General features: G+C 38.4%; 1 protein-coding gene across 3 annotated transcripts; it reads left to right on the forward strand.

Annotated features, from left to right (window-relative positions):
* Window positions 1–2489: 2489 nt before the first annotated feature.
* On the forward strand, window positions 2490–17456 carry LOC134793535 (uncharacterized). Of its 3 annotated transcripts, XM_063765143.1 has the most exons (7): window positions 2490–2765; window positions 9966–10187; window positions 10636–10770; window positions 11185–11293; window positions 11619–11794; window positions 15422–15508; window positions 17289–17456. In XM_063765143.1, exons 1-7 carry the CDS (start codon window positions 2726–2728, stop codon window positions 17360–17362), a joined length of 843 nt encoding a protein of 280 aa, XP_063621213.1. In that variant the 5' UTR covers window positions 2490–2725; the 3' UTR covers window positions 17363–17456. The 3 variants fall into 3 exon arrangements, with proteins under 3 accessions (XP_063621213.1, XP_063621230.1, XP_063621222.1); XM_063765160.1 differs by lacking the exons at window positions 15422–15508; window positions 17289–17456 and adding an exon at window positions 12794–12843 and having other exon boundaries at window positions 2491–2765; window positions 11619–11821; XM_063765152.1 differs by lacking the exon at window positions 15422–15508 and having other exon boundaries at window positions 2493–2765.
* Window positions 17457–17536: the final 80 nt, after the last annotated feature.

Genomic DNA, 17536 nt, shown 5'->3' on the forward strand with positions numbered 1-17536 from the left:
TTAATTTTCAAAAAAAATATTTTTTTTTTGCTTTTGTGAAAAAAAAAATTAAGTTAAAAAAGTAATTAAATGTAGCATATAGCGTTGTTGTAACACGGGCATTAGATTTAACTCAACCAAACAATTGAAATCTGTGACATATTAATGTCATTTCGAACATCGATCGACCGAGATTGTACTTAAGTTTAGTAGCAAATGCATGAACTCATTCTAAACACTAATCAATATGTAAACCGGCCCTAAGGCAAGTGTATACGCTTGTAGAGGCCTTATAGGAAAAAAATAAATTATTGATTATCTCCGAAATGGAGTTAATTAGAATATCGGTGTCTTTGACAACGTTACTTGATTTAAGCTCAGGAATGCACCCCTGAAATTAACGGAAATCAAAAAAAACACGGTGTATACACAAAACACTGATAAAAATTTGCCGTAATTTAATTTATTGAATCTTTACATAAAAACAAAAACATTACGAGCAGGGATCGTACATTTTCCAGCATTTTTGGTGCACGAAGTGTTGTTAACGGAATTGGTATAAATAATTTTAACCCTAATGATTAATTAGCGTTTATTACGTTGATATTAACCTTAATTTACAATTTCAGTTGAAATTATCTATACCAATTCCGTTAACACCACGCGAATCGATTTGGTGCAGCGGAGTGGTATTAACGGAATTGGTATAAATAATTTCAACCCTAATGATTAATTAGCGTTAATTACGTTAATATTACCTTATTTACCATTTCAGTTGATATTATCTATACCAATTCCGTTAACACCACTCTGCTGCACCAAAAATGCTGGAAAATGTACGATCACTGATTACGAGTAGGTATATTATTTAAAGATTCTCATCGACGAGTGAAGTAAACCCTCAAGGTCAACTGGGGGTGTACTGTTCATGTTTGTATGTTCCAAGTTTGTTAGACGTTATCTTGAGTTGGTATTCTGGTATATTCATGAAATTATTTATTATGAAAATGAAATATATGTACCTATGTATCGCGTCACGAGGTCTCTGCGCTCTGAGCATTTATTATATGTCTAGTTTGTTTAAAAATTTATGAAAAAATTGAATACAATTTAGAATTTATACACAGAATTAAAACTTCATTCATATCAAATTAATGATATACTGTACTTCGATATACCTACTGAACATACTTGTTTATGTAGGATAATGATAACATTCTGAAATAAATCTTACTCAATAATTTTGCGGTACGTGTGAATAAACAATCGCTGATCGCCAATAGGGTATTTTCCTACTAGTCAAATCAGTTACTTTTTTAGAACCGTCAAAACGATTTGCTAATATGGAATTTATATGAAACATTACATCGTGACGTCACGGTCAACTCGCCTACTTTTTATACTTCTATCCGATTTATTAAATAGAACTTGTGTTTAAAAATAACTCCTATCTGTGTTTTTCTAATAATTATCTGGTGCTTTATTTCTTGCATGGTGTAAAATAATTTATTTTAAATACAGTATAATACCCTATTGTGTAGCTTCGTATTACTATTAGGTACTTACCGTTCTGCAAAGATGACCAATATATGTGTGACCTCTCTTTGCTTACAGTTGTGATGGGCTACAAGGTATCTCATACACTGGATTAGCTAGCATGTTATTATAAAGCACTGGGAATGCACAGACATGTGTTGGTGTTAATTCGTGCGCGCGTATTACGTATAATTTATTACCAGATTCTGACGGTTGTAATCTCGGCGGGGGTAAAAATAACCAGGTCCAGCCGACATTTTTACCCCAATCAATTTGAATTTATTTTTTATGTAAAGCAATGCACACCAGTACGTCCTTAAAACTATTAGGACTAGTTTAACTAGTCTCTCGCGACGCCGTTTGGCTTGATCGTGCCTTGGGTTAGACCAGGGGACGGCAAACCCTGGCTCGCGAGCCGCATGCGGCTCTTTGGAGGTACCGTTGCGGCCCTTCAAGTGACCTAAAACATGAATACTTGACAGTTCTTAAGACCCCTGAAATCAACATTTTCTACTGCTGTTGGCACTTTTTGTCAAAAGTTTGCCGACCTCTGGGTTAGACTAAATAAGTTGAAGAACTTTCTGTAGCCTTTTGGACACGCGTTTAGACCCCACAACACACATGACACACATGAGCATGAAGTTCGACTTTTGTACAATTTTTACTGTGCAGTAAAGTTTAAATAAATAAATAACTCCCTTTTAAAAAGATAGCGGGTATTGCCCTGCCTGCCGAATGACCAATTGGTTACGTTTTCATGGAATCTGTACATTATGAAATCGATAGAGTTTTAATCCGTTCAGAAATAATCCGAAGACTATGTATTAAAGAACCATGAGGGTTTTCACGATTGCGCAATTAAAGCGTGCACTCTTTTCCAACGTATAGTTAAGGCTTACTTAGAGTACCTAAATTATAGACACTAGCAGTATTGTATAACGTGTAGGTATATATAAAGCTTGAAGAACAAGGTCGTAATTCATAATCTTTACAGCTGACCTCTCACAAACATCGATTGTAAATCCGTCATAGTCATAACTAATATCCGGAAACTGATCGTCCAACGTGAGTTGTCGTAAAACTCGTGCGCGTTCGGTTTAGCGCACGAAGGCCGCGCGAAGGGCGGGCGGCCAGTCAGTCGGACCGCTGAACGCGCGAAGTGCGCCTTACCAATAAGTTCCTCATACAGTTTTAAAGTTTCTAAATCGCGATGTTACGGACATTGTCGTTAGTCCTTTGCGTTGTGGCAGGTGAGATTTTTACCTCAATTCGTGAAGTGTTGTGAAGTTTTGGAAAAAATGCGAATAAAATGTTTGCGGTGTTTTCCAGCTTGCGTAGCAGCGGCAAATTTGCGTAGGTTTTTTTGCATGTAAACAATTGTCTCGGTATGTATGCATAATTTTATTGGCATTTGACTTTGAAATAGTGCATATTTCTTTAGTAATTTTGATATTTAGGTACAATAAATAGTTATAATTGTAGTTTCATAAATGCTCAAAATGCATGTTTTGCATAATTTACCCATACATCTCTAACTCCGTTGGAAGTTATATCATTTCACTTTCGATCTATATTTGTTTCTGAGTTTTGAGTTATATTTGTTAGTGAGTTAAATTCAGTGGTGACCGCGATTGAGAAAAACGGGCGCCGTCGGCTGCGGTGCTGAATGCGAGATGTCATCTCTATTCTAATCTTTGAGAAGTTAACGCGAAATTAAAATAATCTGCTTAATATAGTCGGTGTCGTAGGTCAGTTTCACCTTTTAGATAACGTCGATGTTTCAGTCTATGTTTTTATACAATGCATGTTTTTATAAGATAGTTACGGATTTCACGTTTCAAAACTCGTGATTTAACTCGTGAACGTATTATTTGTATATGTACTTGTAACGTGGACGCAAGCCTGAACTCCCAATTAGCAACTTTTACAAGTACAACCTACCCATATACCTAAAGGTGCTTGAGATAAACTTTAGCCACGGAAAACTCGGAAAATTCTCTTTGAAATGTATAAAAATTATGCATCTTGTTACTAATAGTTTTATAGATCGTGGTGGTACGGATCTACCTAGAAGTTAGATTTGCTCTCGGGTCATCATTCGTCAGTCGTGCTTTTGACTCCAATACGCCGAATAAACATCTAGCTAGAGCGTCTATCAGGTTACTTAGTTCCATTTTTCAAAAATCACCCAGAGCATCATACACAGCATTTCATATTATAAATCAGTAAAAGGATATCCACGCGTTTTATAGAATTGTATAACATTCGCGGCCCACGGCGCGCCACCGCTAAGGTATTTTTAACATTCCCGGACCGCTTCAAGGTTGGCCGAGATAATCTTATTCATCGCTATATGACCTAATTTAATGAAATATTGGCGAGCTTTTGAAGTTTTACTACCAATAAAGTTCCAAATGTTATCAAATTAAACTCTAAATCTACAGGACGCCTAATATAATAATTGAATGTCATTCAATTGAAGTCAAGTTCATTGCCGGTGCCGTGAAAAGGACCGCGTACGAATATAAACGTTGTCGATGGATGACCGTCGTGTAGTTACATATCTACTCCCGGTGTTTTACTGTTTACCAACACACTTAGTGTAGGTACGCGATAACCAATGTCAGTTTACATTAGGTACTCAAATATGATTGAGTAAACTATTTATATTAATGGCGACCCTCCAGTGATTGGTCCCTTCAATGTTATTGTAAAGTAGCAGATGGTGACTTTCTTACAAAAATAGGGTCAAATAACAATAATTGAGAGAGCCAATCATTAGGTAGTTTACCCGGGACCTATGATGCTTTATTAATTTGCTTAGAAATATCTATTAGTTTTCTTGAAAACATAAATTGATTATGCGTTCACATACCAATACCACACACCTGAAATTTTTATAGAGCATTCCCTATTACTGTCTTTTTTGACGTCGAAAGTTTTTTTTGAAATCGATTTTAAGGTATCATACCTCCCACTCCCCCCGTTTTCAATAGAAAATGAACTCACCTAACGGGGTCTTCGCAGTGAATGTGTTAAGAGCGCTCTTACAAGAAAAGTCGAAATAATGCAAAATTGATGATACTAGTCGACGAAATTCAGGACTTTGCGCTCATTATTAGAAACAATGAGTACTTGTTCCAGTAAAAGCGTCTTCTTATCTTTATAAATATCGTTGTAAATATTAGAAAAAGGACTTATTAAATTAGTAATGATTTTTTTTCTGATGGTCGTTTCCGAAAAACCCCGTGCAGCACTGAATGGCGAGCTCTTATTTGGAAATGTTGAGAATTTTACTCTGCTAAACCTGGCTATTTTGTATTACTAATACCCTGTACTTTAGGCATATCAAACTATATTTTTCCTACATACCTTTGAGAAAGAGAAAATCAAAGTAAAACGAACTCGATTTTCTCTCCGAAACAAGTGTCAATTCCTACGAAAATCTACTTAATATCGAAGTCATTTTCATACTCAAGCAATCTGCAACGTTTGCTTATACTGTTGGTATACATTAGTGTTTATGAAATTCTACTATAATTTTTTGGCAATTTTTTGAAAACGACTCTATATTACCGATGACGCGCGCTGCACCAGCTCAGTGCCGCGGCAGAGCTTGTAGAGGCAGGACGTGTGTCGGTCGGCTCCGCACATTTTCAACGGCGACGACGAGGTTTTTTATCATTGTGTGCGGCGGGCGCCGTGTAAAACGCTATACTGTGTGCGTGTAAACCGCAACGAGAGACTTTGATCCTAGCACTGTTTTTATAGTATTATAATTTATAATGGTACAGTTTAATAAACTACCGGACAGGATTAAAAATATTTGAAACGACCTGACATTCTATATGTATTTATTTGACTCAAGATAGTACTCAGGGTCTGATGATGGAGCCGGAAGGTGGTCACCGGTACCAATCAACCATGCAACTAAACCACTTCGTGTTTAGGCTCGTTTTATTCATCTCAACAAGATCTTTGACACAAGATAGTACTCAGGGTCTGATGATGGAGCCGGAAGGTGGTCACCGGTACCAATCAACCATGCAACTAAACCACTTCGTGTTTGGGCTCGTTTGATTCGGCTCAACAAGATCTTTGACTTAAGATAGTACTCAGGGTCTGATGATGGACCCGGAAGGTGGTCACCAGTACCAATCAACAATGCAACTAAACCACTTCGTGTTTGGGCTCGTTTTATTCGTCTCAACAAGATCTTTGACTTAAGATAGTACTCAGGGTCTGATGATGGAGCCGGAAGGTGGTCACCGGTACCAATCAACCATGCAACTAAGCCACTTCGTGTTTGGGCTCGTTTGATTCGTCTCAACAAGATCTTTGGCACAAGATAATACTCAGGGTCTGATGATGGAGCCGGCAGGTGGTCACCGGTACCAATCAACCATGCCACTAAACCACTTCGTGTTTAGGCTCGTTTTATTCGTTTCTATAAGATCTTTGACACAAGATAGTACTCAGGGTCTGATGTTGGAGCCGGAAGGTGGTCACCGGTACCAATCAACCATGCAACTAAACCACTTCGTGTTTAGGCTCGTTTGATTCGTCTCAACAAGACCTTGGACACAAGGTAGTACTCAGGATCTGATGATGGAGCTGGAAGGTGGCCACGGGTACCAGTCTACCATGTAACTGAACCACTTCGTGTTTGGGCTCGTTTGATTTGTCGCAACAAGATCTTTGACACAAGGTAGTACTGAGGGTCTGATGATGGACCCGGAAGGTGGTGACCGGTACCAATCAACCATGCAACTAAACCACTTCGTGTTTGGCTTCGTTCGATTCGTCGCAACAAGATCTTTGACACAAGTTAGTACTCAGGGTCTGATGATGGAGCTGGACTGTGGCCACGGGTACCAGTCTACCATGTAACTGAACCACTTCGTGTTTGGGCTCTCGTTTGATTTGTCGCAACAAGATCTTTGACACAAGGTAGTACTGAAGGTATGATGATGGATCCGGAAGGTGGTCACCGGTACCAATCAACCATGCAACTACACCACTTCGTGTTTGGCTTCGTTCGATTCGTCGCAACAAGATCTTTGACACAAGTTAGTACTCAGGGTCTGATGATGGAGCTGGACTGTGGCCACGGGTACCAGTCTACCATGTTACTGAACCACTTCGTGTTTGGGCTCGTTTGATTCGTCGCAATAAGATGTTTGACACAAGATACTACTCAGGGTCTGATGATGGAGCTGATAGACAGGTACCCGTCGCCACCTTCGCGCTCCATCATCAGACCCTGAGTACTACCTTGTGTCAAAGATCTTGTTGAGATGAATAAAACGTGCCTAAACACGAAGTGGTTTAGTTGCATGGTTGATTGGTACCGGTGACCACCTTCCGGCTCCAACATCAGACCCTGAGTACTATCTTGCGTCAAAGATCTTGTTGAAACGAATAAAACGAGCCTAAACACGAAGTGGTTTAGTTGCATGGTTGATTGGTACCGGTGACCACCTTCCAGCTCCATCATCAGACTCTGAGTATCACCTAGTGTCAAAGATCTTGTTGAGACGAATCAAACGATCCTAAACACGATGTGGTTTAGTTGCATGGTTGATTGGTAATGGTACCTTCCAGCTCCATCATCAGACCCTGAGTACTGTCTTGTGTCAAAGATCTTGTTGAGACGAATCAAACGAGCCCAAACACGAAGTTGTTTAGTTACATGATAGACTGGTACCCGTGGCCACCTTCCAGCTCCATCATCAGACCCTATGTATCTTCAGTGTCAAAGATCTTGTTGAGACGAATCAAACGAGCCTAATCATGTTACTACATGGTTGATTGGTATCCGTGACCACCTTAATCATCATCAGATCCTCAGTACCAGTTCGTTTTTAAACCCTCGTTGATACAAACTTTACAACCTATAGGTACCAAATGCAATGACGAAACATGTAAATAAGCGAGTAGGTACCTATAATTTCTTTCGAGTAATATACCTTCATAAGTACGAGTATGGGGCTATTCATAAATTACGTCGTTTCAAATGGGAGGAGTGGGGGGGGGGGGGTCTGGACATCGGATGATGGTAACATGACGTAGGAGGAAACAGATTCATCCGAAGCTTGATTTTTGGATGATTTGAGGGGTGGGGGGCAAATAGATGACGTAATTTATGAACAGCCCCTATGTACATTTGCACTGCATTTAGTATTTTCGTACTTACCAAATAACAGTTTTAGAACTTTAAAAGTTAAGTACAGTTAGTGTTGTTATGGTTGATTTCAATATGCTTCGCGAAGGATCAAGAATGTTTAATCCATCATTGTAGTGCGAGTGTGGTAGAAGGGATCGGCATACTGAGCTCGCACGGCCTGCCGCAGCGCGTAAAATACCTAAACTCGCTCAACGCCGAAATGTAATAGCGCTCTTAAGAGGCTATAGTATCTTAGCTAAGTACCGTAGACCCGTACTGAGTGCGCACTTAACTTAACATTACCCTCAACCATGAAACCTACTTATTTAACTTTAGTATACCCCACGCCATATGTTCTCTAGGTACCTACCGGTTATGGTTATTGGCTCGTGTTCACACTTGGGCCATATTTAGCCATAAACATAAGTTAAATATGCCTATACTAAATATTTGACAAATTATTATGCTTTATTATGGTTACATGCGTCATTTGTAAAAAGATGTTGCGCGGAAGCGCAGTTTACGTAAGACTTACTAACACTAAATGAATGGTATATAGCAACATAAACTGACGCAGATTACTATCCACAGTTTGAAGGTTCTCGTTACATTTGTTGAATACAAATTGTAGTTCGTCGCGTCCTTTTAACTCTTTAACCTCCAAACCGATCCTCACATTCATTCGTAACTACGTTCCTGCCAAATTTCATCAACATTGGCAAACAAATACTCAAGATACTGCCAAAAACTGTGGAATTTACAAATAAAAAGTGCATAGGTGACCCTAACTTTGCTCCGTCGATGAATATCTGCTGTCCAGTGTATCCGGAACTCAAATGAAACCACTTTCGTTCTTCTATTCTAAGTATTTCAACCAGCCTATTACGAAACGCACCGCCAAAAGTGTCAAAGCTTGCACATTAGTCGACGGTAGACATGTGTCGTTCGCGAGCGAGTGATTCAAATGAACTGTATCTTTTGATTGAACTAGCTCACTCTTCAACTCAGTACAGATTTGACTAGCTCATTTCGCTCAGTAACTCTTTTATATCGGTGTTACTTGCTCGCTCTTTCCCACTCATGATCGAATGAGCGGGCCCAGCCAAACGAGTGAGACGATGCGGAGTGACGGTTTCGGAGCGTTTCGGATGAATTCGGAGGGTGCCGGGAAAACATGGCGGGATCCGTACCGTGTGATTTGCTTTCTTCGTCGCACTTATGGCTGTGCGTATTATATAACCATCCCATTTACGCACTTTTATGTACAGAGTACTGTTGGATGTCGAGAGAGCAGACTACGGCTGTCGTTTGTTGACCAATTTTAGTTTAAGATTTAATTGACGGGCTTAGGTAGTGTAATTAATGTAATGATAGTCTAATATTTTTATGAAATGTACACTATATAGTATCAGATTTTCATCATAATTGCCAATCTAGATTAGAGGGGTTTATGTTTAATATGAGGTACGTTTAGGAGAAACTTTGTTTTTCCCTCGTTTTATTATTAACCTAAAAAATCTAGATTGACAGTCCTAAGCCTGTCCAAGTATGAAGGAAAATCTGCTTAATATGTATATTGTAGTAAATGTATGTATAGTATAGCTTATATAACACTAATAATGCATATTTTTTAACGATCAAGTGCGTAGGTAATACAAATCAAACCAAACAATTCAATCAATCTGATTGATTGACATCTCTCTCTACTCACTATTTAATCTACAGATCTACTGAGCGAAATGAGCTAAATGAGTGATATATATCACCGCGAGCGAAAGATATGAATCACTCTTTTCAACTCAGTGAACGATTATGCGCATCTCTAGTCGACGGATGTCCGCGCGGATCTAAATGTGCACCAAAGCATCTAAAAATATCAATGGTTGTCCTAATGAGAAACATTAAAAGAAATATAGATTTCGGGGAAATGGGAATTTCACTCGAAACGGTTCATTTAAAAGCCGCAAATTTAATATATATGTTGGTTATTTCTAGGACCCGATAAAAGGAGATTTTTTTTTAGTTATCGTGCGTCTTTCGAACTTAAAACCATTATGAGCCACTGTTGTCTCTTTAATAAATGAATTAAATTAAAACATTATCTCATTTTTTAATCGAAAGAACCACCGAGAGCAGACTTGGTTCGTCATAAAACTAGCTATATAGTTAGTTCATAAAAATAAAATGTTAGTATCTAAACAAACAGCTTGAAACTTTGGTAAAGTCCTTAAAACATTTCTTCTTTTATTTGAAAGCGTCTAATTAGTGTCTTCAACTTTTCCAGTGAGTCAGCAGTTAGACATATCAAAGTTCTCCGTACCAGAAGCAGTGGAGAAAGGCAGCGATGCCGAGTTGCTATGCGAGCACGATGGCACAGAGAAGGTGGCCATAGTGAAGTGGTTCTGGAGACCGGACGGCGTAGAAGAGCCGACGCTGATATACCAGCGCGTGTTAGGGGACGAGCAGCAAATCATCATACCGAGGACTGAGCCGCTTCTTAACATCAGTAAGTGGAAAAAAAGGTCTGAGAAAAAATATATTTGCAGTTGTTTCTGCTTCAATTTTTTTCGTCTCTGGACATGCATGCTTAAAACTTGAAGCAGACAGCGTAGCAGTCAGATTTCGCGTGCTGGAGTTCCAGGTTTAGAATTTAAACAATTAGATCAGTTTCTTGTTTATGAAGTCATGGCACCGGAGCTCACGGAAGGAACGGATAAAAATCCCTTAAAATTTGCTCGTTTACATTTTTTATAATGCTGCAATTAAGCATCATGTTTTACAAATTTATATAAAATTATAGCAAGCGGAGTAGAAGATATGTCATAGTTTCCACAGATAATTGTTCTAATTGGTTCCAGATGCAGTTCATTGTAATCTGATGTTCTTGGGTCCTTATAGTTGAATTTTTCCTTTGGACTCCACTCCACTTAATAAATGTTATTGTATGTTAACAGCATTAATAGAAGAAGACAAACACAATCTGGCGCTATGGGACCTGCAGCCCGAGCATTCCGGCACTTTCGAGTGCAAAGTGGAGGAGGAGCAAGACTTCCAAGAAAGGAGAAACGCCTCGGACATGGTGGTATTCAGTGAGTATTACCACAGGGCGGATACGCCATAATGGAAATCGTTTTTGTCTCTATATGTGCTCACGGTACGTATGTACATAATACGCATTAATGTGTGTGTAAATTCCTTGGACCAGTCAGTTGAAAATATTTTGGCGTAACCAGAGCAACAAGAATAAGAAGTTGTTTGACCGATTTTCACAAGCACTTAAAGCAGGCACTCATACATGGCATAATCTGCCAGTACTGCCATTTTGAACTTTCAGTCATCGCGTTGCTGTTGCTAATCGAACTGAGATTTTCTGAATCTAAAGTTAATCTACCGCCGTCGGGTGAGGTCCCTAATTCCATTCGGACTGGGATTGTTCGCGGTCATTTTGTATGAAATTCTATTATTTATCCTGTCACTATTCGCTAACTTTACTTCTGTTGCAGGCATAGGGGACGGGCCGAAGCTGTCATTTGAAGGCGAGGAAAAAGTCCTAGTGGTTTGCGAAGCCGTCGGGGTAGCGCCGCAGCCTAATATCACCATCAGCTATGACAGGTATTAAGTACCACAAAACGCGGGGGCTTTAGGAAAAAAATGGGCGTCTTAGATAGCTTTAATACGAGTTTATGATGAATTAAACGATTGTCATCCTAGTATTCTTCGTTTAAATACAAGATGAACACACCTAGCATGTTTTTGCCAGTGAATGTGTTAACCAAAGTCCGGATGATTTTAAAATAATGTATTTTGCGCTAAACCCACTTAAAATTGATCTACATAAAATATTTGATTATTCACAACCTGAGTTTAAGATAATTTTTTAATTAAACAATTTTACTGCTTATATCCGGTTATCTAATCAATTATTTCAAACATTCAGCACCACATTCAACACCACAGTCCTAGAAGGCCCGATCGACGGGCTATACAACGTGTCCACCAACGCAACACTCAACCGGCAAGACATCGAAGGCGTGGAGATCTCCTGCAAACTCTCCTTTGAAGATGAAGTCATCACGTCGGATGTTATGGCGGTGGCTGACACTTATCACTCAGGTATGTTCGATGCCGGGCAGATGCCAGGTAGTGTAGTAAATGAAGCAAGTTGTTGTATGGAGACCCATGCATTAATTTCTCAGTCGATGAAATTTAGCTTGGTTATTGTATAGTATGAGCCGAGACTAACATTATAAATATCCAAAAAAAAAACACTCCTAAGTTAGGTAAAAACACAAATCTGATTATATATTGAACCGAGTAATTTTTCAGTCCAAAATTATTTTACAAAATAAGTTATTTGTATGAGTATGTGATACTAGAAAAAAATCTAAAAGTTTTGTCAATCATGAGAATATTTTTTTATGATACTTCCTTTTTTTGACGCTCATTTTCATCGGAAAATTGCTCTGTCATTTTTTTCTTCTTATATGATCTTAGAATATAATTTGGCGCAGTGGGTAATAAAATCCAAAAAAAAATGCGTATCGAAATGTATGTATTATAGAACTATTAAAAACTGAGAGTGGAACATTTTTAGATTTTCATTTTGTAGGTATAAAACGGCAATAAAATGGCATTCCAGTGAAAAAATTTGACTGAGCAATTTTCCGGTCCAAGACACGCCAAAAATTTTTATTTTATTAATACTGGTATTTCTGCTGGGATAATTTTTTGATATTTCATATATTGTTGCAATACGTTACATGAATATGTCTGGTGAAGAAAGTTTGAACGGAGCATTTTTCCGTAAAAAGATATTAACGATTTAAGACTTTAGGTATTTACTTTAATTCTATTATTATTATTCTTTGGAAATTTATACAATTCTTTTTATTTATTGATACTTTATCATACTGTAAACTTTTTTCTGGCTGAGGAATTACTGCGGGGTCCACTACCTTTATTTACTACACTAAGGCCCACTTGCACCATTCCTCTAACTCAGGGTTAACCGGTTAAACCTGGAGTTGCCATAGTTACTAGTACAATTTGACACTAGCTTAACGGTTTAACCGCTTAACCCCGGGTTAGTGGGATGGTGCAAGTGGGCCTAAGGGTTGTTTGTGAAATTAAACCTTACTGCTGTATGATTAGGACTCAAAATGCGCTGAACGGGAATTCATGGAAATTTAAAATACTAGGTTCAGTCAAGTGTAAAAATATGTTAATTCGGCGACAATTTTTTGAATAGGACACTTTGAGTGTAACGTATTTTCTGTACAGTTGCACTTTAGCAACTAGGACAAATATACATTTGCATGCTGGCCGTGTATCCATGTCAGTTATTTGTAATACGAAAGTAAGATTCCAACCCAAACGAGTGGCAACATTTTAACCCATGAACCTAGTTTATTCCGTAGTGACGCACTTATGGAGGAACACTGCTTTCTGTGCCCATGTGGATTAGTCTGAGAACGCCATCTAGCGATACGTGTCGTTAAAACGCCACGCAACCCGGGTTTGATAATCGGTTCCTACAGCAGCAAGGTTTATGTGTTTTAAACTAGATGTCCAAATACAGTTCATCTATTTAGATAAAGTATTAACTCCTAAGACGGGTCATATCGCCTCGTAGTCATGGTAGTTTGTGTAGTTACATTATTGCTGGGGTCTCTAAACTATGGCCCAAGGTCGATGCCCGGCCCGCAAGTCCTTCCAATTTTGTCGGCGGTAACGAAGCGGGAGAGCCTAAAACGCGTTTTAGACTACATACATACGTAGGTATGTATCAGAATACCCCCCTTCTCTCCCTTCTGTACTCCATCTACCCTAAGTTTGTTTACACCGTCCTATCCGAGAAATAGTGTAAAGTACGGACGCTGAGCACGAAGAATTTCGTGCATTGACCCACGTGTTCTTATCTCTTTCGCACGCGCATAATTATAGCAAAGAGAATTTTAAATAGAGGCGAGTAGGCCAAGGGTATTGGCCTATCGTCGAGTAGATGGCGATACTTTTTGACATTTAACAAATTTAACACATATCAGTGAAAAAATAAGGATCAATGTCAAATGGCGTTAGAAAAGTGTTAATCATTTGTGTTGAAAGATGGCAGTAAATGTACTGACTACATAATTTACTTTGACAAAATTCCTCTAGTTTAATCATTCTTTTTAATTATAGTTATTGCTGTCGCGCCCGTAATGCCGGCGGTCAATGACACTGTGCAAGTGGTATAAATACGCGCGTTCAATAGAGATAGAAATAAGCGGGTCAATGTACGATTTTCTTCGGGCTTAGCGTCCTTGCTCTATTCTAAAGCACGTTAAGGTCCACAATAGCGACATCAGCCATAAAAAACCGGACAAGTGCAAGTCGGAATCGCCCACCGAGGGTTCCGTACTTTTTAGTTTTTGTTGTTATAGCGGCAACAGAAATACATCATCTGTGAAAATTTCAACTGTCTAGCTATTACGGTTCATGAGATACAGCCTGGTGACAGACAGACAGACGGACGGCTAGTGGAGTCTTAGTAATAGGGCCCCGTTTTTACCCTTGGGTACGGAACCCTAAAAAACAAGTTTTGGCCGCACGATTTTTTCAAAAGTTTAGCTTTCGGGTCAAAAAGCTTGGAGACCCCTGCACTATTGGATGAAGCTAGAGCATGCAGTAACAGCATCTTGTGATGGCCTGCTTGGCTGAGTAGGAATGTATTTAATACTTTGAATGCACCCATGATTTGTGTTGCGCCTGTTTTATAGAAGGTTTTAAAGTGGTAAGTATAATTTGAATTTATCAAATTACAAGTAAATAAATGCTTCGGTTATTATGTAATGTATTACAGGGTTTGGTTGTTATTAATGTAAATTACATGATAATCTTAATAGTCTGCCGACAGGAGTAATACGTTTTGCCGTTACTAATTATATGGTACATTTACAGAAGAAATAAAGCTTAATAAAATCCAGCCTGCCAAATTTTGTGTTAATTTTTTTTTTGTTTTATGCCTGTAGTGTACGATATAATTGTATAAACTATATGTTAGGTACGTGTTAGCAATGTGGCCTTTATAGCTAGTTATTTTAGTAGTGCGTCAAAGTAACGTAACAATAAGGGGACTCATAGTCCACCCAAACTTCAATCCATAGACCGGTATACTGTTCTCTTTTTCTACAATAGTCCCAATGCCTGCTGAGACCGGTTCATGGGTGTCTATTGTAGCACCTGTGAACGGGTTCCAGCAGGCGTTCTACATGACATAAAAACTCTCCAAGGGGCCTCTACGTGTTGGATCTGTGTCCCCACGCAAGCCTATCAAAAAGCCGGGATTATAGGCCCGTGATATCCAAGGGGACTGACAAATATTTATAGACAGAGAGCTAGCTGCAAAATAATTACGTCATTTAATACCGATTTCAGTTATTATAGGTAAAGGTACCTAATAGTAGGTAAATACTACTTTGTGGACATACAACATGTCAGTTTGACTTCTGAAAGTGGGGGTGTTTTAGATTGGTTATGAAAAGTTGTCTGTTGTGGTTAGTTGATGGCTAAAGTAGCGCCAGCACCAGTTTGGTTTACCAGTGAAAGTAAATAGGTACTTTGTGTACCTATACCAACTAAACTTCCAAGACAGACAAGCCAGCTCCTAGAATTTGCAAGAAATAAACTAAAATAGCTAGCTCCCCGGCCGACCGTGGCATGCGTCTAATCCGTGTGGCACTAACGTATTGTCGTGGCCAGATGGGTGGGTCGCGACCAGCACCGCTGCGCCGGAGGACACCACAGACTCTACAGAGGTCCCCGCGGCGCTCGGGACCGAACCTACCCGTAAGTGTGCCTCGGGGGCGAGCGACCAGCGGCGCGTTGCGGCGAGCGTCCAAGGGATTTGAGAGTACACTGAGGCCTCGCATATATTTGCATTTGTTTAATATAGACGCCGCCTCGGACGCCACGCTGGTCGCCGCATCTAGAGCGTCCTGTTTACACCCTTAGTTACCAATGACAGTTCACTCTGTTTATACTGGGTTTTTCGATTTTGCTAATCGGCCAGAATTCTCTTGTGCAATTTATCAATGTATGTGTTCTGAATCAAATAACTTCTATAAGAACACATTTATCATATACCCCTTGTAAAGGTAGTAGAGCATATTGTATGATATTCACACATAAGTACATATATTGTAAATATTGTCGATACCATTGAGTAAGGATATAATGTGTATTGTGTACATTTACCAAAATGACACATTTTGAAACCAATATTATACACCTATTATGTTTTAGATAGGTCGCATAATTGAAATTTATCCCTTGTCTTTTTAGTTTAGTGTTCACTAACTGAGTGTCAGTATTCCTAGATTGCTTGCATGTTTTAACGCTCGGAGGTTACAAATAGACACGCAACAGAAAGGCCCGCACCGCTGTATATGTATGATTATTGTATTATTAACCATACTTAAATTATGTAGGTTTATAATATACAAATAAAAGTGGGTTCATGACTTGACTGTAATCTATTATAATTCAAATTAATTGTGTCATTTTTAAGTTAATATGAGTATTTATCTATTTATGTACATTTAATTACAGCAATACAATTATAGATCTCATATTATATACTAACAGTGAAAATTTTTGAGCTCACCACTCTGGACCCACGTTGGGCGCCAATTATAAACTATGTGTAATACAGACATCGGATTCTATGGGGCAGAATTTATTGACAGCTAGGGAGTTCCTATATCGATAAATTAAAATATCGATACTTTTCCCTAATACAGTGATCAGTGAGTAATATAGTGAGTATTATTGTAAGTATTATTTCGGGGTCGATGATAAAGTTTACATAAAGCCTATTTTATATGACCGCTAGGTAAAAAAAAATACGGTGAGTGAAGTTTCAAAAATCCTTTTAAAATAACGAAAAAGGGAATTTAGTTATTATTTGGTTTCATGCTAATGAATAAAAATGTATTTTTTAGAAACAAAACTTGGAGCGATCACTAGTACATGAGAGAAGCATTGATAATTGAGTTTATCGATATAGGAACTCCCTAGCTGTCAATAAATTCTGCCCCATATAATCCGATGTCTGGAATACTCTTTAATAAGAAAATGTATTATTATTTATTAATATCCTAACCTCCTAAAAATATACTGAGGACGCAGCCACTCGTTATAAATTATTTACAAATACACAACATATACAATTAATTATGTACACATAAATAATACGACCCTTACTCCCCAAATTATATTTTGTAAAAAAAATGTCAGCTTATACAGACCGGTTTGAGCATGTTATTTTTCGCAGTTTTTGTACAATATATGACTCTCTAGTTTATCATGTCTAATAAGATACTTAACCCTTTATTACGCGATGTACCTACTTTGGTCGAAAACGACATGTAACTTTAGACTGTTTGCATTTTCTCGCCAAATTCATTAGTATAATAGTACCTACGTCATCGTTTTTTTCGACGTTCAAGGACCTTTCAACTCACTACCTTATTTTATGTGCATTAAAGGGTTAAGCATACATCAGATATTTTTACGTGCATCGTTGAGCAACATGTTACTGCAGGTTATTGTGATTGTTTGTTTGCAGCCGACGGCGCCGAACGCACGACCGCAGTTTGGGCGCTAGCGGCGCTCGCGACCCTTCTACACCTGCAACTCTAACATGTGATACTAACAATAGTCTAATTTATACGATTACTTAAGTTTCATCGCTGTTGTTAAACAATTTATTTTTTTATTAAATTTATTAGAAATATTTATTGGGTTTTATTGAACTGTTACACCAAGTTATTTGTTTGAATTGAAGAGAGATCCCTTAGAGAAGATAAAAATTGC

Source organism: Cydia splendana, chromosome 1, assembly GCF_910591565.1.
Source record: "Cydia splendana chromosome 1, ilCydSple1.2, whole genome shotgun sequence".
In the NCBI taxonomy this organism is placed as follows: domain Eukaryota; kingdom Metazoa; phylum Arthropoda; class Insecta; order Lepidoptera; family Tortricidae; genus Cydia; species Cydia splendana.

Bases quoted from the DNA above. Each gene is read 5' to 3' on its own strand.
- LOC134793535 (XM_063765143.1), top strand. From the start codon at position 2,726: ATGTTACGGACATTGTCGTTAGTCCTTTGCGTTGTGGCAG. The intron at 10,188-10,635 runs GTAAGTGGAAAA...GTATGTTAACAG, and splicing joins TGAGCCGCTTCTTAACATCA to CATTAATAGAAGAAGACAAA. The intron at 11,795-15,421 runs GTATGTTCGATG...TGTCGTGGCCAG, and splicing joins GGCTGACACTTATCACTCAG to ATGGGTGGGTCGCGACCAGC.